Source organism: Anomaloglossus baeobatrachus, chromosome 1 (assembly GCF_048569485.1).
Source record: "Anomaloglossus baeobatrachus isolate aAnoBae1 chromosome 1, aAnoBae1.hap1, whole genome shotgun sequence".
NCBI lineage: Eukaryota > Metazoa > Chordata > Amphibia > Anura > Aromobatidae > Anomaloglossus > Anomaloglossus baeobatrachus.
The window spans coordinates 746544611-746567681 of record NC_134353.1 but is presented as its reverse complement, the minus strand read 5'-3'; the positions used below and the strand labels follow the sequence as shown (position 1 = coordinate 746567681).

At 50.4% G+C, this 23071-nt stretch overlaps 1 protein-coding gene across 1 annotated transcript in view; it reads left to right on the top strand.

Moving 5' to 3' along the window:
• The window catches only part of SETD1B (SET domain containing 1B, histone lysine methyltransferase), a 132344-nt gene that overhangs the window by 66807 nt on the left and 42466 nt on the right, over nt 1-23071 (top strand). Inside the window, exons 11-13 of the mRNA XM_075323366.1 lie at nt 5639-5708; nt 8794-9270; nt 20323-21837. Of these exons, the coding sequence (XP_075179481.1) occupies nt 5639-5708; nt 8794-9270; nt 20323-21837 (2062 nt within the window). The remainder of the gene's footprint in view (nt 1-5638; nt 5709-8793; nt 9271-20322; nt 21838-23071) is intronic.

Sequence of the window (23071 nt, the reverse complement as noted above, 5' to 3'; positions counted from 1 at the left end):
GTACCAGTTCCCGCCCGGGAACGGTTCAGAGGTTTCTATTCAAATCTCTTCCTAGTTCCCAAAAAGGACGGTACCTTCCGGCCCATCCTGGATCTCAAGCTTCTCAACAAGCATGTTCAGGTGCGGCATTTTCGCATGGAGTCTCTGCGATCAGTCATTGCCTCAATGACTCAAGGGGATTTCCTGGCATCCATCGACATCAGAGATGCCTATCTGCATGTGCCAATTGCAGTTTCACACCAGCGTTGGCTACGTTTTGCAATAGGAGAAGATCATTTCCAATTCGTGGCTCTCCCCTTCGGGTTAGCCACGGACCCTCGGGTATTCACCAAGGTCATGGCAGCAGTGATTGCGGTTCTGCACCTCCAGGGGTTGGCAGTGATTCCTTACCTGGACGACCTTCTAGTCAAGGCTTCATCCAGCGCAGACTGTCAGCGGAGTGTCTCGCTCACTCTCGCCACTCTAGCCCAATTGGGGTGGCTTCTCAATCTTCCCAAATCCACTCTGACTCCGACCCCGAGTCTCACGTACCTAGGGATGCAGTTCGAGACTTTGCCGGCACTTGTGAAGTTGCCCTTAGTCAAACAGCAGTCACTCCAGCTAGCGGTGCGCTCTCTGCTGAGGCCCCGCCGTTATACCCTCAGGCGTCTGATGCAGGTGCTCGGTCAAATGGTGGCGTCCATGGAGGCTGTTCCCTTTGCCCAGTTCCACCTGCGCCCCCTGCAGCTGGACATTCTCCGCTGTTGGGACAAGCGGCCTTCCTCCTTACACAGGTTAGTGGCTCTGTCGCCACGGACCAGGAGCTCTCTTCAGTGGTGGCTTCGGCCCCTCTCTCTGTTCCAAGGGCGCTCCTTCCTGGCCCCGTCCTGGGTGATTCTCACCACGGATGCCAGTCTATCCGGCTGGGGAGCGGTATGTCTCCACCACAGAGCGCAGGGCACTTGGACTCCGCCCGAGTCAGCCCTTTCAATCAATGTGCTGGAAACCAGAGCCGTGCTTCTAGCTCTCCTAGCTTTTCACCACCTGTTGGCGGGCAGGCACATTCGAGTCCAGTCAGACAACGCGACAGCGGTTGCCTACATCAATCACCAAGGTGGGACACGCAGCCGTCTGGCAATGATGGAGGTACAACGCATCCTTCAATGGGCGGAGGACTCCAAGTCCACCATATCCGCCGTCCACATCCCAGGCGTGGAAAACTGGGAGGCAGATTATCTCAGCCGTCAAACCGTGGACGGTGGCGAGTAGTCCCTGCACCCGGCAGTGTTTCAGTCAATCTGCCGCAAATGGGGCACTCCGGACGTGGACCTAATGGCATCCCGTCACAACAACAAGGTTCCTGTTTACGTGGCTCGGTCCCACGATCCTCAGGCCTTCGCCGCTGACGCTCTGGTTCAAGACTGGTCCCAGTTTCGTCTGTCCTACGTGTTTCCCCCTCTAGCTCTCTTGCCCAGAGTCCTGCGCAAGATCAGAATGGAGGGCCGTCGAGTCATCCTCATTGCACCGGACTGGCCCAGGCGAGCTTGGTATCCAGACCTGCTCCATCTGTCCGTAGAGATGCCGTGGCATCTCCCGGACCGTCCAGACCTACTCTCGCAAGGTCCGTTTTTCCGCCCGAATTCTGCGGCTCTCAAATTGACGGCGTGGCTCTTGAGTCCTGGATTTTGACGGCTTCTGGTATCCCTCCTGAAGTCATCTCCACTATGACTCGGGCCCGTAAGTCTTCCTCCGCTAAGATCTATCACAGGACTTGGAAAATTTTCCTGTCCTGGTGTCGCTCTACCGTCCATCCTCCTTGGCCATTCTCCTTGCCGACCCTTCTGTCTTTTCTACAGTCCGGTCTGCAGCTAGGACTGTCCCTCAACTCTCTCAAGGGACAAGTCTCAGCTCTGTCAGTTCTGTTCCAGCGGCGTCTCGCTCGGCTGGCTCAGGTCCGCACCTTCATGCAAGGCGCGTCTCACATCATTCCGCCTTACCGGCGGCCCTTGGATCCCTGGGACCTTAACTTGGTTCTCACGGTTTTGCAGAAACCCCCTTTTGAGCCTCTTAGGGAGGTTTCTTTGTATTGTCTTTCTCAGAAGGTGGCCTTTCTGGTGGCCATAACTTCTCTCAGGAGAGTCTCTGATTTGGCTGCGCTCTCCTCGGAGTCACCTTTTTTAGTCTTTCATCAAGACAAGGTGGTTCTCCGTCCGACTCCGGACTTTCTTCCTAAGGTGGTCTCTCCCTTCCACCTTAACCAGGACATTACCCTACCTTCCTTCTGTCCAGCTCCTGTTCATCGCTTTGAAAAAGCGCTGCATACTCTGGATCTGTTGCGTGCTCTCCGGATCTATGTGTCTCGCACCGCTGCGCTTAGGCGGTGCACCTCTCTTTTTGTGCTAACCACAGGTCGGCGCAAGGGCCTCCCTGCTTCTAAGCCGACCTTAGCCCGTTGGATTAGATCGACCATTTCGGACGCCTACCAGAGTACTCAGGTGCCTCCCCCGCCGGGGATCAAGGCACATTCGACCAGAGCTGTCGGTGCCTCTTGGGCTTTCAGGCACCAGGCTACGGCTCAACAAGTCTGTCAGGCTGCCACTTGGACTAGCCTGCATACCTTCTCGAAGCACTACCAAGTGCATGCTCATTCTTCGGCAGATGCGAGCTTGGGCAGACGCATCCTTCAGGCGGCTGTCGCCCATTTGTGAAGTTAGGTTCTGCCTACTTCTTAGTTTTTCTGTTTATTCCCACCCAGGGACTGCTTTGGAACGTCCCATGGTCTGGGTCTCCCAAAGGAACGATAAAGAAAAAGAGAATTTTGTTTACTTACCGTAAATTCTTTTTTTTATAGTTCCGTATTGGGAGACCCAGCACCCTCCCTGTTGCCTGTTGGCAATTTCTTGTTCCGCGTGTTATCACCAGCTGTTGTGGACAGGGTCTCCGGTTGTTCCGGCTCTTGCTCTGTTCTACTTGTGGGTGGCTATTCCCCTTCAGCTTTTGCACTAAACTGGCTGGGTCTGCTCACCAGGGGGTGTATAAGCTCAGAGGGAGGAGCTACACTTTTAAGTGTAGTACTTTGTGTGTTCTCCGGAGGCAGAAGCTAAACACCCATGGTCTGGGTCTGCCAATACGGAACTATAAGAAACAGAATTAACGGTAAGTAAACAAAATTCTCTTTTTTTGGGAGTTTGCACCATCCAGTGTACATTTACTTTTGCAACAATCAAACAGCCCAACGAGGGGGAGAACAATCAGATATTGTCACAGTGCAAAACTGACTGCGCCTCAAGTTCTAATTCCTGCTAAATCTGCCTTTAGGAAATACTGTCCGGAGCTCCAAGGGTCCTCATTTTATAGTAATGAATGTCATTTTTGTAGAGATTTGTTTTGATATTGGAGCCCACTTTTTTTTTTTTGTTTTTTATTTTATATACAAAGGAAAAGCTGACTACTGACTATAAAGTTTGATTCAAAGGTTTGAGTTGGGAAAACACTTTTTTAGGCTATGTGCGCACTAGAAAAGTGATTTTTCTCAAGAAAATTTTTTGAGAAACTTCTGGGAGTTGAAGATTTCCGCACCTGCGGAAAAATTTGCGGGAAAAACGCATGCGAATTTGCCGCGGATTTACCGCAGGTTGGTCCCTGCGGTTTTGCAATAAATAATATAGATAATCGATAGACATAATGGATAGAGGAAAAGATGGATAGATGAATAGATAGATAGATGAGAAAGACCTATATAATGTCCCACCCCCCCACATATTCTAAGCTGGCACCCTTTAGTGACTTTCATGTGGCACTAAAGGGTGCTTAGCCTTGTATTTAGCCATAAAATAAATAATTAAAAAAAAAAAGACGACGTGAGGTCCCCCCCATCTTTTGTAGCCAGCTAGGGTAAAGCAGACGGCTGCAGCCTGCAGACCACAGCTGGCAGCTTCACCTTGGCTGGTAATCCAAAACAGAGGCCACCCCACGCTGTTATTTTACATTAAATAAATAATTTTAAAACAAAAAACGTGGAGTCCCCCCCAAATTGCATCACCAGCCGAGGTAAAGCGGTCAGCTGTGGTCTCGTATTCTCAGACTATGGAGGTCCACTGTTATTGGACACTCCCTAGCCTAAAAATAGCAGGCTGCAGCCGCCCCAGAAGTGGCGCATCCATTAGACGTGCCAATCCTGGCGCTTCGCCCCAACTCATCCCGTTGCCCTGGTGCGTTGGCAAACGAGGTAATATATGGGGTTGATGCCAGATGTGTAATGTCACCTGGCATCAAGCCCTGGGGTTGGTGAGGTCAGGCGTCTATCAGATACCCGACATCACCAACCCAGTCAGTAAGAAATAAAAAATAGACAACAAAAAAAGTTTTATTTGAAAAAACACTCCCCAAAACATTCTTTCTTTCACCAATTTATTGAAAAGAACAATCAATTCCACGTCCGGCGTAATCCAATAAGGGGGTGGGGGGGGGGTCCCACGGCGATCCATACCATAGTCGCTGTCCCAGTCAATGAAGAACAAAATGTTCCCCATTGGCTGGGAGAGCAATGCAGTGACCTGAGCTAACATCAATAGCCCAGGTCACTGCATAGGATGCCGAGCGCTGCTGCCAGGAGGATAGATGAGATCATTACCTGCTGTGATCATCTCCTGTACTGCTGACGTCAGCGCTGTCACTGACTTCTATGCCCGCCGTGTTGTCAGAAGTATCGCGAGAGCCCGTGACGTCACCGCTAGTGACAGTCTCTGGCCGCTCGCGAGACGGGCATAGACAGCAGTGACCGCGGTGACATCAGGAGGCAGGAGATTGTCACAGCAGGTAATGATCTCATCTCCTGACAGCAGCGATCGTCATCCCCGCGGCTGCCAGCACTGCAGGGTGTCAGTGTCTGCCTGCGCTGCCGCGTGACAGGCTGCTGACACTGCGGGCAGACACTGACACCCTGCAGTGCAGTGTCAGTGTCTGCCTGTGTCAGTGTCTGCCTGCGCTGCCGCGTGACAAGCTGCTGACACTGCTGGTACACACTGACATGCTGTAGTGCAGGCAGCCGCGAGGCTGGAGCGGGACACAGACTGCACGGGCACTTGGAGGTCGCACGGAAGTGCTTCTGTGCGGCGTCCAGGGAGTGTGACGTCTGTGTTTACTCTGCTCCGCTTCCTCTTCCTGGCATAATGACATCGCTTCCTGCAAAACCGCAGGCAGCGATGGAGCATTACCGCAGGTAAATCGCGGCTATACCGGGGGTATACCGCACATCATTTGCTACCTGCGGTATACCCCCGGAATTTCGCGATTACATTACAGTGAATGGAGTGAAATTCCGGGGGTATACCGCAGGTACCTGCGGAAAATAATGGACATGCTCATTTTCTCAAGAAATTTTCTCAAGAAATTCTTCTCAAGGATATTTCTTGAGAAAAATCTGCAGTGTGCGCACAGCTATTTTTTTTTCACATAGGATTTGCTGGGAAATGTCTGCACAAAGATTGCAGACATTTCTCAAGAAATTTCCGCGGCAAATCCGCGGGTAAATCCGCAGGCAAAACGCACTAGTGCACACAGGGCCTTAGACCTCAAGTTATAGGTATAGATCAAGATTTTTGGGAATATTGGACATGTACTTTTTTTTTTTTTTACATTCTTGTCATATTTTTTTCAGCATTATGTTGAAGATGAGGAGGACGATGAGGTAGAAACAAGTGAGAAAGAAGAACGAGACTCAGATGATGGTAATATATTGTAATTGTGTCTTTTTTTGTTTTTTTAATGAGAATCTGCTTTTTGTAGCCAGGACTTACCCTAGAGTGCGTCCAGTATATATTATCTGCAGAATCCAGACTTTTAGTGATTTGTTCATGACTACATGGAGTTTCACTGTGTATAAGAGGGGGCTGGGGGACATACAGGGAAGGAATAGTCTCTACATGTTTTTGCATCCGGTATAGATAGGTATAATAACAGTGATCTAGTAGATTGAAAAACTTATCACTGTGCAAAGGTCATTTTATATGCAGATGTAGAGGGAACACCAAGCCCAAACAGTATATAATACATTTACATGTAGTCGCATATAGATAAAACCAAGAGTTAAGTAACGGGTGTATAAATCTACAAAACCAGAATTCGACTTCCTATATGACAAAAGCAAAGTCTGACTGATCTTGTATTTAATTATTTTAGTTTATGCAAACATACAATTAGTGTCCCCGCCTGGATGATTGTCCCTTATATCTAGTTACATAGTATGGTTGAAATAAAAGACATGTCCATCAATGTTAAGTGAGAGATCGGAAAGGAAAAAGGGCAGAGGTAGAAGTACATCCATAATGTAAAATATTTTGTTTTCTTTATCTGCTATGTATATTGATCTTTTTTTTTCTTCAGATGGAGTGCCCTCTTGTCATTTTGATGTTGTTTTTTTTTTGTTTTTGTTTTCTTTCATGAAACATCTTTTGACCGTATTTTTTTGTATAGGCCATTTAAGTACTTGTACAAAGCAATCATGTCCTCCCTTACTAAAATTTAATTAAAATCTTTTTTTTATTTTATTTTATATAACTAATGTCCTCCATGTCCCTTAAAGGGAACCTGTCAGCAGAAATTTTGCAATAAACCTAAATGATTCCCCCTCTGCAGCTCCTGGGCTGCATTCTATAAAGGTTTAGTTGCTATTGTGCCCCCTTTGAGACCGAAATAAATACTTTATAAAATCTTACCTTTTCCTACGCAAATCTTTTTTTTATGGACACGGGGGCTGGCTCTCGCGTCCATTAGTCGCCCTCCTGCCGCTTTACGCCGTCCCCCGTCGCTCATTTCCATAACTGAGGACGCCACCCAGTGCTCCCGAGGTCTTGCGCATGCCCAGTGCCACTCTCGCGGGAGTGAGCACTGTGCACAGTGTGATCGCTGGTGACGTGATTGCGCAGGCGTGAGATTATGGGCAGCGCTGTTATTGTCATCAGCAAGTACCCGCCCATAATCTCGTGCCCGCGCTTTCCCCTCTGCCTCCACCATTCTGCGCAAGCGCTGGCCAGATGAACCCACGTCACCTCTTACCCATCTTTCCCTGGAGCAGGAAATAGATGGGAGGCGCGGAGCAGCATAACGGTGGAGGCAGAGTGAAAAGCGCGGGCACGAGATTATGGGCGGGTACTTGCTGATGACAATAACAGCGCCGCCCATAATCTCATGCCTGCGCAGCACGTCACCAGCGGTCACACTGTGCACAGTGCTCAGTCCCGCGAGAGTGGCACGGCGCATGCGCGAGACCTCGGGAGCACTGGGCGACGTCCTCAGTTATGGAAATGAGCGATGGGGGACGGCGAAAGCGGCAGGAGGGCAACTAATGGACGCAAGACAGCCCGCCCCTGTGTCCATAAAAAAAAGATTTGCATAGGAAAAGGTAAGACTTTATAAAGTATTTATTTTGGTCTCAAAGGGGGCACAATAATAACAGGAACATTGCTAGAATGCAGCCCAGGTGCTGCAGAGGGGGAATCTTTTAGGTTTATTGCAAAATTTCTGCTGACAGGTTCCCTTTAAGAATTTGTTGACTGTTTGTATTTTTTTCTTACTCGAGGAGAACAACATTTCTATGAACAAGTGCCCTAAACTGTAAATGAAGGGCCCGACTAATCAAAACTTTTACCCCAGTATTCTATTTTAGACCGCTTTAAAAAGCTATCAACCTATAAAAAAGTGGAGTCACATAATCACCAAAGTTTTAACTAAAATATGAAATTTTATTAAATATCCAAACAAGTCAGACCATAACAAAGATAATTTAAAAGTGCAGGACAAGAGATGAATGGGGTGCCAATAAAATTGCTACAACATATACAAGAAGGGTTATATATTAAGTAGTGTGCAGGCACAGGTAGAAAAGGAGCTTAGTCATAGCAGGGACAACAGCCTGTCAGCCACATGCATAACAATTTCCCACTGGTGCCTATGTAACACTTACCCATGGTGTACCCTGTCAGCAAGTGTTACATAGGCACCAGTGGGAAATTGTTATTGTGTTAATTTTGGGGCAACTTGGCCCAGCTCTGACAAATGGGTTGGACAGGGGCATGGTGATTACCACTTGTCAAATTCCTGAAGAGTAGCAGCAAATCTTTATGGGAACCTGTCAACAGTTTTTTGCCCTATAAGCTGCGGCCACCACCACTGGGCTCTTATACAGCATTCTAACATGCTGTATATAAGAGCCCAGGCCGCTGGGTATAACATAAAAAACACTTTAGAATACTCACCTAGAAGGTCTCTCCGGTGCACAACGGTCGGAGGGGTGGCGCTGTTCTCCGGGACCGGCGCCTTCCCTTTCAGCCATCTTGTTCTTCCTTATTCTGAAGTCGCGGTGCATGATACGTCTACGTCATACACACGCGCCAGCATTGAGGTCCTGCGTAGGGCAGATCAAAGTATTGTAGTGTTTTTTTATGTTATACCCAACGGCCTGCGCTCTTATATACAGCATGTTAGAATGCTGTATATAAGAGCCCAATGGTGGTGGCCGCAGCTTATAGGGCAAAAAACTGGTGACAGGTTCCCTTTAATTCAGCAGGGACTGAAGTACGATTTTTGGTGAGGTGCACACAGAGGTGTCTGCCATTCATTGATGAATCAGGCCCTAAGTATATTAAAACAAAATTGGAAAATAAGTTTAAAACTAAAACTATGGTTGTATGTTGGACACGAAGTAAAACTTAGACATGTGCAAGGAATCTAAAATTTCAATGTTTACTCCAGACTCCTGAGGTCATGTTTAAAGCTTACTAACCAAGTTGACTTTTTTTTCTTTCTTTTATATAGAAGATGCAACCAGCGTGGCCTCCTCTAAAGTTGAAGTGGATTCCTCTGATGAAAGTGAAGAGTCTTCAGAGTATGAGTCCAGTTCGGAGTCTGATGATGATGACGATGATGATGAGGAAGAGGAGGAGGAAGATGATATTGATGAGTCAGAATTTGAGGAAGAGGATATCGATATAGAAATTGATGATGATATGGATGGTGAAGATGATGTTTTCAAAGGTCTTTCTGGGCAGAGTACCCCAACCAAAACTTCTGTGGCCGAAGAGTTAATGGATGATGGTGAAGGTGGTGTAGAATGTCCTGCACTTTCAGTTTTGGAGGAAACTTCAACTATGAAAACCAGTGGTTTGGATACCCCAGAAGGTTATTCCAAAGATATGTTAGAACCAGACACCCCCATCACAGACCTGCCTGACAGGACAGTAGAAGTGGATGATGGCAAGAGTATGGAAAGAGCTCCATCACCATCTAATGAAGGTAAGACACAAGACCTTAATATTTAAGATAAGGCAGGTTCTGACGGCTGTATTTTACAGTCTGTTTACAGACCACAATGCAACCTCATATATGTGTATGTGCATGTATGTTTGGCATAGGAGACTGGCATTGCGATCCATATACGCACCATAAAGTATAGCCTTCTGAACTCCGCGTTATGTCTTGGAGGTCCAGAAAAAAATTGCAATATCTGCTACAGATTAAGCCAATAGTAAATGTTGCTCTAAAGTAATATAATTTAACCCCTTCAGGACAGAGGACGTACCGGTACATCCTAAATCATGAAGGGGTAATCACCGCCTGCTACTGCGGCAAGCCGGCGACAATCCCTGCACATGTCTGCTGATTTCAGCAGATGTTCGGCTAACCGGCACGGATGGGTCTGCGTGATTTTGCCCGGCAATGCAGATGACACAGGTGACGTCATCCTCATCACCAGGCAAAATCTCGCGCCAGCACAGAGAACTCACCAGCTTGGGCAGGTGCACCAATGTTTTTGGCTCTGCCAAGCGAAGTGCGCCTGTGCAAGGTGACAATATCTCTGCACAGGCGCTGTTTAAGGTGCTTGTTTTGGTTTATAACACAAAAATCTGGTGATGGATTCCCTTTAAAGTGGGGGGGAAAAAAAGCTATTTGCCAAGGTAACCTTATAAAATTATTAAACTAAATTATACTGCCCAGATAATTGATAGTTTTTCATAACTAATAAATATATATGTCTATATCTATCATATATATATATATATATATATATATATATATATATTGCCTTATTCTGTCTGTCTGTCTTGCTCCAAAATTGTGTCCTTACGGTGACACAAAACTGATTGGCCGCTGGGCTCGCCATGGCCCCCCCCCCCCCCGCACGGATTGGCCGCTCGCCCAGGCTGCGCCCCCACACGGATTGGCCGGCCACTCGCCCAGGCTCCGCCCCCCCACAGATTGGCCTCTCGCCTCGGCACCCTGCAGGCATTGGCAACTCGGCCACGCCCCGCCCCCCTCACGCAATGCACGCCAGCTCTGGCCCCGCCCCCCCACGCATTCCCGGAACCGACACGGTCACGGACCCACGACTCCCAGGTGAGTACTGTACCCCCGGGAGCCCACATCAGCGTACGCCGCCAACCCAGCCGACACATACCCTCGCATTGCTGGGGCTGGCCGGCGTATGCTGGTGTGGGCTCCCGTGCGAGCGGGGGACGAGATACGCTGGTAACCATGGTAGCATAGTTACCAGCGCCTCAAGGTCCTGCAGCGGCGGAACATACACACACACACACACACACATCAGATCACACTCACTCTCACACACACCTTACACACACATCACATCGCATCCACACACTCACAACATCCTGGGATATCGCTTGCTTCTCGGCGGCGATACTGTGCTGTGAGCTTCCAGGACCTGCCGGAGGATCACATGGCCAGAAGCATGTGGTATCTCCGGATGTTGTGAGTATGAGCGCGTATGTGCAATATCGTCAATGTGTGTGAGTGTATGCGATCGGGTGTGTGTGAGTGTATGCGATCGGGTGTGTGTGTGTATGCGATCGGGTGTGTGTGAGTGTGTGTGTGTGTATGCGATCGGATCTGTGAGTGTCGGCAGAGGAGCACGGCGTGCTGGAGGAGGCTGGGAGGAGAGAGGCTGATCCTGGGGAAGGCTGGGATGGGGAGGCTGAGAGAAGAGAGGCTGATGCTGGGGGAGGCTGAGGCTGGGGTAAGCTGGGAGGAGAGAGGCTGATGCTGGGGACCGAAAAGGCTGATGCTGGGAGGAGAGAGGCTGATGCTGGGGGAGGCTGATGCTGGGAGAAGAGAGGCTGATGCTGGGGGAGGCTGATGCTGGGAGGAGAGAGGCTGATGCTGGGAGGAGAGAGGCTGATGCTGGGAGGAGAGAGGCTGATGCTGGGAGGAGAGAGGCTGATGCTGGGGGAGGCTGATGCTGGGGTAGGCTGGGAGGAGAGAGGCTGATGCTGGGGGAGGCTGAGGCTGGGGGAGGCTGAGGCTGGGGGAGGCTGAGGCTGGGAGGAGAGAGGCTGATGCTAGGGACAGAAAAGGCTGATGCTGGGAGGAGAGAGGCTGATGTTGGGGACAGAAAAGGCTGATGCTGGGAGGAGAGAGGCTGATGCTGGGAGGAGAGAGGCTGATGCTGGGAGGAGAGAGGCTGATGCTAGGGACAGAAAAGGCTGATGCTGGGAGGAGAGAGGCTGATGCTGGGGGCAGAAAAGGCTGATGCTGGGAGGAGACAGGCTGATGCTGGGATGAGACAGGCTGATGCTGGGGACAGAGAGGCTGATGCTGGGAGGAGAGAGGCTGATGCTGGGAGGAGAGAGGCTGATGCTGGGAGGAGAGAGGCTGATGCTGGGAGGAGAGAGGCTGATGCTGGGAGGAGAGAGGCTGATGCTGGGAGGAGAGAGGCTGATGCTGGGAGGAGAGAGGCTGATGCTGGGAGGAGAGAGGCTGATGCTGGGAGGAGAGAGGCTGATGCTGGGAGGAGAGAGGCTGATGCTGCGGGTAGAGAGGCTGATGCTGCGGGCATAGAGGCTGATGCTGCGGGCATAGAGGCTGATGCTGCGGGCATAGAGGCTGATGCTGCGGGTAGAGAGGCTGATGCTGGTGCAGCATGGGGGATGGAGCACGATGGGGGGTGCGCAGCATGGGGGATGGAGCACGTTTGGGAGTGCGCAGCATGGCGGATGGAGCACGTTTGGGAGTGCGCAGCTTGGCGGATGGAGCACGTTTGGGAGTGCGCAGCATGGCGGATGGAGCACGTTTGGGACTGCGCAGCATGGCGGATGGAGCACGTTTGGGACTGCGCAGCATGGCGGATGGAGCACGTTTGGGACTGCGCAGCATGGCGGATGGAGCACGTTTGGGAGTGCGCAGCATGGCGGATGGAGCACGTTTGGGAGTGCGCAGCATGGCGGATGGAGCACGTTAGGGAGTGCGCAGCATGGGGGATGCAGCACGTTTGGGAGTGCGGAGTGTGGCGGATGGAGCACGTTTGGGAGTGCGCAGCATGGCGGATGGAGCACTTTTGGGAGTGCGCAGCATGGGAGATGGAGCACGATGGGGGGTGCGCAGCATGGGGGATGGAGCACGATGGGGGGGGTGCGCAGCATGGGGGATGGAGCACGTTTGGGAGTGCGCAGCATGGGAGATGGAGCACGATGGGGGGTGCGCTGCATGGGGGATGGAGCACGATGGGGAGTGCGCTGCATGGGGGATGGAGCACGATGGGGGGGTGCGCAGCATGGGGGATGGAGCACGTTTGGGAGTGCGCAGCATGGGAGATGGAGCACGATGGGGGGTGCGCTGCATGGGGGATGGAGCACGATGGGGGGGTGCGCAGCATGGCGGATGGAGCACGATGGGGGGTGCGCAGCATGGCGGATGGAGCACGTTTGGGAGTGCGCAGCATGATGGATGGAGCACGATGGGGAGTGCGCTGCATGGGGGATGGAGCACGATGGGAAGTGCGGAGCATGGCGGATGGAGCACGTTTGGGAGTGCGCAGCATGGTGGATGGAGCACGTTTGGGAGTGCGCAGCATGGCGGATGGAGCACGTTTGGGAGTGCGCAGCATGGCGGATGGAGCACGTTTGGGAGTGCGCAGCATGGCGGATGGAGCACGTTTGGGAGTGCGCAGCATGGCGGATGGAGCACGTTTGGGAGTGCGCAGCATGGCGGATGGAGCACGTTTGGGAGTGCGCAGCATGGGAGATGGAGCACGATGGGGGGTGCGCAGCATAGGGGATGGAGCACGATGGGGAGTGCGCTGCATGGGGGATGGAGCACGATGGGGAGTGCGCTGCATGGGGGATGGAGCATGATGGGAAGTGCACACCCTCCCCCCAACACACACACACACACACACGCGCTCGCACTGCACAACACACCACACACACACATTGGGAACCACAAACAACTGCCCTACACAGACACCCACACACACAGACAACGCTGCACACAGACAACACCCAACACACAAACACCGCGGCACACACAAATATACACACATACCCAACAACACACACATTGCACAAAACATACCTCCCCCCAAAACACACCACACACACAAACCGCGCAACACACACACAGCGCTCCACAAACAACGCAACACACGCAACACACATACAACACCGCTCTCACCCCCCGCCACACCCAGACAACACCCAAAACATGTACAGCGCCCTACACAAACACTTGGTAACTACACACAACAACATCTATCTATATATATATAACAAAAATCATACATGAACTACACAATACGTAAATTCTAGAATACCCGATGCGTAGAATCGGGCCACCTTCTAGTGTATGTGTGTATATGTATATATATATATATATATATATATATATATATATATATATATATATATATATATATATATATATATATATATATATATATATATATATATATATATATATATATATATATATATATATATATATATATATAATAATAATAATATTTCTTCGGCGCTCCATTGGGAGACCCAGACGATTGGGTGTATAGCTACTGCCTCCGGAGGCCACACAAAGTATTACACTAAAAAGTGTAAGGCCCCTCCCCTTCTGCATATACACCCCCCGTGGATCACGGGCTGCTTCAGTTTTATGCTTTGTGCGAAGGAGGTCAGACATCCACGCATAGCTCCACTGTTTTTAGTCAGCAGCAGCTGCTGACTATGTCGGATGGAAGAAAAGAGGGCCCATACTAGGGCCCCCAGCATGCTCCCTTCTCACCCCACTTTTGTCGGGTGTTTGTTAAGGTTGAGGTACCCATTGCGGGTACGGAGGCTGGAGCCCACATGCTGTTTTCCTTCCCCATCCCCCCTCGGGGCTCTGGGTGAAGTGGGATCTTACCGGTCTCCAGGCACTGAGACCGGGCTCCATCCACAGACCCGGAGATCCTGCTGGATATGGAGCTGGGTATCGTCAGGGACAGGGCCCTGCTACATTAAGGTACTCTGTGTCCCCGTACACATCGCGCACACACACACCAGCATTGCTGGGAGTGCTAGTGCGCCGGGGACAACAGCGCGGAGCGCTTGTGCTATTATTCACTGCAGCTTAGCTGAGTGAATTTATGTGTTAGAAACTGCCGCGCCGGCCGCTGCGGGGTGTTTTTACACTGTGGCGCGGCTGGGACTTGTGGTGCGCCGGGGACTTCCGCGCTGGCCGTGCACATAGGACGGCCGCGCTTATTACTCGAGTCCCCGGCTTTGCGGCCTAGTTTTCACTTCGTTCCCGCCCCCAGCCCTGCCAGTCAGGGGAGGGGCGGGACGCTGTACAGACAGTCAGCGCCGAGAGCTGGAGTCTGCTTTGCATTCTCCAGCCCCCTTCACTGGACACAGTGGGACGCCAGTTTCCCGCTCTTGTCTGGGGCACGCCCACGGCCCGCCCCTCTTCACAAGACGCCGGCGGCCATTCCTGCACGCAGTCTGGGCTGGAGAAGGGAGACAAGCTCTGGGCAACCAGTTACAGGATTCGGGCGACCACACACCCGCCTTTGGGCGGGCGGTAAGCAGCACCTGAAGTGCTGACCCCACTAATGCAATTTGTACTTTATGCCTAGATGGCTAGACTACAGCAGCAAAAAAGCAAGGGTGCTAAGGCACAGGCTTTCTAGGCTGCTTGTATTGCATGTGCTGAAGTGTTCATTTGTACTTTATGCTGGTATGCTATACACTGCACTGTACGGTCGCTATTCTTGGCTATATACTCCCAGATGGCTGGACAACAGCAGCAAAAAAGCAAGGGTGCTAAGGCACAGGCTTTCTATGCTGCTTGTACTGCATGTGCTGAAGTGTTCATTTGTACTTTCTGCTTGTATGCTATACATTGCACTGTACGGTCGCTATTCTTGGCTATATGCTTCTAGATGGCTAGACAACAGCAGCAAAAAAGAAAGGGTGCCAAGGCACAGGCTTTCTATGCTGCTTGTACTGCACGTGATACTGTTCCACACGGCAGGTTCCACTGTCCCCATTGTGTGCAATGCTCCCCTGTAGCACTTGGTCAGCCGGGGTCTCTGCTAGAGGTGGCTAAAGGAACCACCTGTGAACCCTGTCCAGGGACAGGGACGGAGTTGCAGTTTCGGCTGATAGGTCTGTGACTGTGACTAACATCTTAGAGACTTTGCAGTCCAGACGGACCATGGGCAATGTTGATACGCCCTCATTTGGAACAAATCAGTGCTCCGGGGGGGTCCCATGCATCCCAGGGCGCAGGCTCTGACACGGACGACAGTCCCAGACAGTCTAAGCGAGCTGGCTGGGAGCGGCACTCGGCTTCATCACTGGTCAGGGTCCCAGCGGGACTCTCTGTATGATGAGGCAGACGTAGCTGATCAGGACTCTGATCCTGAGACCGCCCTCAATCCGGATACTCCGGATGGTGACGCCATAGTGAATGATCTTCTAGCGTCCATCAAGGGAATGTTGGATATTTCTCCCTCAGCTCCTCCGGTGGAGGAGTCAGCTTCACAGCAGGAGAAATCCCTTTTCAGTATCTCAAGCGTATATTGAGTACTTTTCTGGCCACTCTGACTTCAGAGAAGCAATCCGGAAACACCACACTTATCCAGATAAGCGTTCTCCAATCGTATTAAGGATACACGTTATCCTTTTTTCTCCCTGATGTGGTCAAGCGCTGGACCCAGTGTCCAAAGGTGGATTCCCCTATCTCCAGGCTTGCGGCTAGATCCATAGTTGCAGTGGAAGATGGGACTTCACTTAAAGATGCCATTGACAGACAGATGGTCCTCTGGTTGAATTCTGTCTATGAAGCTATCGGCGTGTCGGTTGCTCCGGCATTCGCAGCCGTATGGGCATTCCAAGCTTTTTCAGCTGGTCTTGCGCACGTGGACACTGTCACATGTACATCTGTGCCGCAGATGGCGTCCTTAACCTCGCAATGTCTGCATTGCGACTTACGCTATTAATGCTGTCCTGCACTCTACGAGCCGTACGTCAGTGGCGTCCGCCAACTCCGTGGTTTTACGCAGAGCCTTGTGGTTGAGGGAATGGAAAGCAGATTCTGCTTCCAAAAAAGTGCTTAACCAGTTTGCCGTTATCTGGTGACAGACTGTTTGGTGAGCGATTGGATGAAATCATTAAACAGTCCAAGGGTAAGGATTCTTCCTTACACCAGCCCAGATCAAACAACACCCAACAGAGGAAGGGACAGTCGAGGTTTCGGTCCTTCCCAGGCTCGGGCAGGTCCCAATTGTCCTCGTCCAAAAGGACTCAAAAAGCTCAGAGAGGCGCAGATTCCTGGCAGGCTCAATCACGCCCAAGGAAGGCAGCCGGAGGAACCGCTACCAAGGCGGTTTCCTCATGACGTTCAGCTCTCTCTCTCCGCATCCGCGGTCGGTGGCAGACTCTCCCGCTTTAGCGACATTTAGCTGCCACAGGTCAAAGACCGGTGGGTGAGAGACATTTTGTCTCACGTGTACAGGATAGAGTTCTGTTCTCGTCCTCCGACTAGATTTTCAGAACTTCCTCACCTCCCGACCGAGCCGATGCTCTTCTGCAGACAGAAGGAGTGGTAATCCCTGTTCCTCCTCAGGAACAAGATACGGTTTTTACTCCAATCTGGTTGTGGTACCAAAAAACGACGGCTCTTCCGTTCCGTTTTGGACCTAAACCTGCTCAACAAGCACGTGAAAACCAGGCGGTTCCGGATGGAATCCCTCCGCTCCGTCATTGCCTCCATATCTCAAGGAGATTTCCTAACGTCAATAGACATCAGGATGCTTATCTCCACGTGCCGATTGCTCCAGAGCACCGGTGTTGGCTACGATTCGTTATTGAAGACGAGCATCTTCAGTTCGTAGCCCTGCCCTTCGGTCTGGCGACAGCCCCACGGCTTTTCACAAGTTCATGGCAGCAATGGGAGTAGTCCTGCACTGTCAGGGTCACTCTGTGATCCCTTACTTGGACGATCTACTTGTCAAGGCACCCTCTCAAGAGGCATGCCAACACAGCCTGAACGTGGCGCTGGAGACTCTCCAGAGTTTCGGGTGGATCATAAACTTTTCAAAGTTAAATCTGACACCTACCCAATCGCTGACATATCTTGGCATGGAGCTTCACACTCTCTCAGCGATAGTGCAGCTCCCGCTGGACATACAGCGTTCACTACAGACGGGGGTGCAGTCTCTCCTTCAAGGCCAGTCACACCCCTTAAGACGCCTCATGCAGAGGCAGTCCTTTTCGCGCAGTTTCATCTGCGTCCACTTCTATAGGACATTCTTCGCCAATGGGATGGGAAGTCAACGTCCCTAGACAGGAACGTACCCCTTTCTCAGACGGGCAAGGACTCTCTTCAGAGGAGTCCACCCTTCAGATCAATGTTCTGGAAATCTGGGCAGGGTATCTTGCCCTGCAAGCCTTCCAGCAGAGGCTGGAAGGCAAACAGATCCGAATTCAGTCGGACAACTTCGCAGCGGTGGCATACATCAACCACCAAGGCGGAACACGCAGTCGGCAAGCCTCCCAGGAAGTCCGGCGGCTTCTGATGTGGGTGGAAGACAGAGCATACACCATATCCGCAGTTCACATCCCGGGCGTAGAAAACTGGGAAGCAGACTTCCTCAGTCGCCAGGGCATGGACGCAGGGGAATGGTCTCTGCACCCGGACGGGTCTCAAGAAATCTGTAGCCGCTGGGGGAGGCCGGACGTCGACCTAATGGCGTCTCGGCACAACAACAAGGGCCCGATTTTCATGGCGCGGTCTCACGATCAAAGAGCTCTGGCGGCAGGCGCCTTAGTTCAGGATTGGTCGCAGTTCCAGCTACCCTATGTGTTTCCCCCTCTGACACTGTTGCCCAGAGGGCTACGCAAGATCAGCTCCGATTGCCGCCGCGCCATCCTCGTCGCCCCAGACTGGCCGAGGAGGTCGTGGTACCTGCATCTGTGGCATCTCACGGTCGGCCAACCGTGGGCACTACCAGACCGGCCAGACTTACTGTCCCAAGGGCCGTTTTTTCCATCTGAATTCTACAGCCCTGAACCTGACTGGTGGCTATTGAGTCCTGGATCCTAGTGTCTTCAGGATTATCTCAAGACGTCATTGTCACCATGAGACGGGCTAGGAAGCCGACGTCTGCCGAGATCCACCACAAGACGTGGAAGATATTCTTATCTTAGTGCTCTGCTCAGGGAGTGTCTCCCTGGACATTTGCATTGCCTACTTTTCCTTCCTTCCTGCAATCTGGTTTGGGAAAAGGTTTGTCGCTCGGCTCCCTTAACGGACGAGTCCCAGCGCTGTCTGTATTCTTTCAGAAGCGCATAGGGCGACTTCCTCAGGTACGCACGTTCCTGCAGGGGGTTTGTCACATTGTCCCTCCGTACAAGAGGCCGTTAGACCCATGGGATCTGAACAGGGTACTACTTGCTCTCCAGGAGCCGCCCTTTGAGCCTCTGAGGGATGTTTCACTTTCTCGACTTTCACAGAAAGTGGCCTTTTTGGTAGCGGTCACGTCTCTTCAGAGAGTGTCCGAGCTCGCAGCGCGGTCATCCAAAGCTCCCTTCTTGGTGTTTCACCAAGACAAGGTAGTGCTGCGCCTGATTCCGGGGTTTCTCCCTAAGGTGGTATCCCCCTTTTCATCTCAGTCAGGATATCTCCTTACCTTCCTTTTGTCCTCATCCAGTTCATCGATATGAATTGGATTTGTATTTGTTGGATCTGATGAGAGCGCTCAGAATCTACATTCCCGCACGGCGCCCCTGCGCCGCTCGGATGCACCCTTTGTACTTGTCGCTGGTCAGCGCAAAGGGTCGCAGGCTTCCAAATCCACCCTGGCTCGATGGATCAAGGAACCAATTTTTGAAGCCTACCGTTCTGCTGGGCTTCCGGTTCCATCAGGGCTGAGGGCCCATTCTACCAGAGCCGTGGGTGCGTCCTGGACATTACGGCACCAGGCTACGGCTCAGCAGGTGTGCCAGGCGGCTACCTGGGCGAGTCTGCACACCTTCACCAAGTGTTATCAGGTGCATGCCTACGCTTAGGCGGATGCCAGCCTAAGTAGAAGAGTCCTGCAGGCGGCGGTTGCCTCCATGTAGGGAAGGGCTGTTTTTACAGTCCAAACTTGAGGTATTAATTTACCCACCCAGGGACTGCTTTTGGACGTCCCAATCGTCTGGGTCTCCCAATGGAGCGCCGAAGAAGAAGGGAATTTTGTTACTTACCGTAAATTCCTTTTCTTCTAGCTCCAATTGGGAGACCCAGCACCCGCCCCTGTTCCTTCGGGATTTTTTGGTTGTTCGGGTACACATGTTGTTCATGTTGAATGGTTTCAGTTCTCCGATGTTCCTTCGGATTGAATTGTTTAACCAGTTATTGGCTTTCCTCCTTGCTTTTGCACTAAAACTGAAGCAGCCCGTGATCCACGGGGGGTGTATATGCAGAAGGGGAGGGGCCTTACACTTTTTAGTGTAATACTTTGTGTGGCCTCCGGAGGCAGTAGCTATACACCCAATCGTCTGGGTCTCCCAATTGGAGCTAGAAGAAAAGGAATTTACGGTAAGTAACAAAATTCCCTTCATTTTGTTTTTTCACTTTAATGTTGATTAGCTATTGAGGTATAGGTCATCAATATCAGATTAGTGAGGGTTAGACTCATGGCTCCCTGCCCAGGGGATGTGATGCACTAGAAATGGCACATCAACTATTACTGTGTACTGGGCCTGAATATTACTGCAAGTTCTCTAACATTGTCTTGTATGGGAGGGGGCTTGCAGAACTTAAATGGTTATATGGTGTCACCAAGCCACAGTCTGTCTTTTTACATTAATACATAAATGTGTTAAAAAAACAAACCAAACTAAAGAAATGTAAGCATTCAATACTGTTTTCCAACTCTTCTGACCTATGACTATCTCTTGTGCAACTAGTTTGTTGCAGTTCACGATTGTTGTATTACTTCTCTGTGAATCCATTCTTATCACACAATATTGTGCTAAATTAGCAGTGACAATGTTCAGTATGACAAATAATTATTTCTTTTCAATGCAGAAGACCCATCTGAAGTGTATGTGGAGCTGCACTTGGAGCCTGTTGTGGAGAGCCCCAATACAGAGGCCCAGGAGAATGTAATACGACCTCTAACACCTACGGGAGCTTTTGGAGAAGCAAGCATCATCCTAAAACCGGAAGAAATTTCTTCTGACACTCAACAGTTGCATGCAAAATTGGCACCTTTTATTGCAGAGGATGAAGTACTCTGCCCTCGGACACCTGGGCAAGATGCAGCTGCTCATTCTGATTCTGAGGTTCCTCCTCCAAGTGTCCCCAAAGTAGCTCTAACTGCCCTTCCTTTGACTCAGACCCACAACAAAGAAGAGGACCTTCCAGTACTTCATGAAAAGAACCTTTGCCACTTAGCAGTCACAAAATTGTTATCTGAGGAGGAACTTCCAAGGACGCCAGGCAGAGAATTCTCTGCCAAATCGTCTCATCTTGAGAAGTCCCAAAGCACCGATACTGTCCCAGCCACACCTGGCACTGATGCTCCACTCACTGGCAGTATTTTAACTCTTGCTTCTCCTCACATTCCTGGAAGCCCATTCTCCTACCTTTCCCAGTCACCTGGCATAATAAACAGTGGTATTCCAAGGACTCCAGGAAGAGACTTTAACTTCACTCCAACCTTCCCTGAATCTAATGCCACCTTCCCATGTCATCCATCAAGTAAGAAACCCTCAGTTGATGAACCAGATGAAAAATCATTTAAAGAACCAGCCAGTGCTTCCTTAATCATGAATAATGTTCCTTCTCCCATACCATTTGTGAGCTCTCCAATTGAAGGTCACCAAAAAGACATCAGGTTAATGGGTGATGATCTGGAAGCATCTGAAATTCCAGCCTATGTTTCAGATAAGTTATTAAGTGAAGAGAGCGAGCCAGAGCTCCCGAAAGGACAGCTATCTACCACAGAAGAGTCCGCACCTTCACCTACTCTTCCTCCAACTAGTAGAAGAAAGCCTGGACGACCCAAGAGACTCCCTCCTTCCACCTTACCCACAGACGATAGCACTGAGAAGAGTTCAGAAGCTTTCCCTATGGGTGGAGTGTTAGATCTTTCTGTGGGAAAGTCTGTAATTATTGATCAAGCTAGTGACGTCTCTGGAATTAAAGATCCCGCAGCACTTCCTTTAGACTTCCGGAATGAGGAAAAATGTCATATCCCCAACTATGAAGCCTTAAACCAGAAAGTCCCTTTGAAAGAGTTAGAGAACCAGTGGAGAAAGGAAATAAAAGAGGAGGATGATATTACTAAACTCAAAAAACCACGAAATTGGAGGCCTAAAAAGAAATATGAGGAGATTTCAGTTTCTCCTGAATTTTCACCTCATCGGTCTCTCTTCAAGCCCCGCTCAGAGTTTGAGGAGATGAGTATCTTGTATGATATATGGAATAGGGGGATTGATGAAGAAGATATCAAGTACATGTGTGTTACTTATGATCGGCTTCTACAACAAGACAATGGCATGGATTGGCTCAATGACACCCTATGGGTTTACCATCCTCATATCCTTTTTAGAAATGTGCATCTTATTGCCTTTTATTTTTCTTTCCATTTTAAGTATACTGAATTAAGAGAGATCCTCAAGAAAGAGGTTATTGGTTTGATTATCTTACAAAATAAACTCTGAAGTTTTTATCATCTAAACCAGGTCTTCTCAGCCTGTTTGGCCCCCCATGTTGTCAGTGAGGTGCAGCTTAGGAGATATTTTTAAAGCACTGACCCTAACCTGCAGAGTGTTTATCCAGCTGCCATAATCTTTGGTTAGGTTAGCAACAGTAACTCATTTTTCTAGGAGTGAAAATAAATATATTATAATTATATATGTTGTTTTTATACTTTTTTTTTGGCTTCTTATCTTATGCCTTTCTGACTACATTTCCCATCATCCCTTGTGCTGGACTACAAGACATCATTGTTCTCATAAATTCAGAGGGCAGTCACTCCTCTAATCTTTCAGTGAACTGCGGTTGTGCCCCAATACACATGCAAAGATTTTTCGCTGCGCATTTTTATTGAAGCATTCAGTGCATATAGTAGAATTTTATAATGCGTCTTGAATGTGACTATAAATTTAAGTGACATTTTGGCTTTTCAAACTGTCAATAGGAGAAGAAAGCTATATTTCTTTTTCGCTCCTAATTGGGAGACCCAGACAATTGGGTGTATAGCTACTGCCTCCGGAGGCCGCACAAAGTACTACACTTAAAAGTGTAAGGCCCCTCCCCTTCTGGCTATACACCCCCCCCGTGGGAGCACGGGTCCCTCAGTTTTTGCTTTGTGCGAAGGAGGTCAGACACGCACGCATAGCTCCACTATTTAGTCAGCAGCAGCTGCTGACTATGTCGGATGGAAGAAAAGAGGGCCCATACAGGGCCCCCAGCATGCTCCCTTCTCACCCCACTTTCTGTCGGTGGTGCTTGTTAAGGTTGAGGTACCCATTGCGGGTACGGAGGCTGGAGCCCCCATGCTGATTCCTTCCCCATCCCCATTAGGGCTCTGGGCGAAGTGGGATTTTACCGGTCTCCAGGCACTGAGACCGTGCTCCATCCGCAGCCCCTGGAGAAGCCGCTGGATATGGAGCTGAGTATCGTCAGGGACATGGCCCTGCTCCGTCAAGGTACTCTGTGTCCCCGTGCATACGCGCGCACACCGCAGCATTGCTGGGTGTGTTAGTGCGCCGGGGACAACAGCGCTGCTGCGCTTGTGCCATTTCCTCACTTCAGCTTAGCTGAGTGG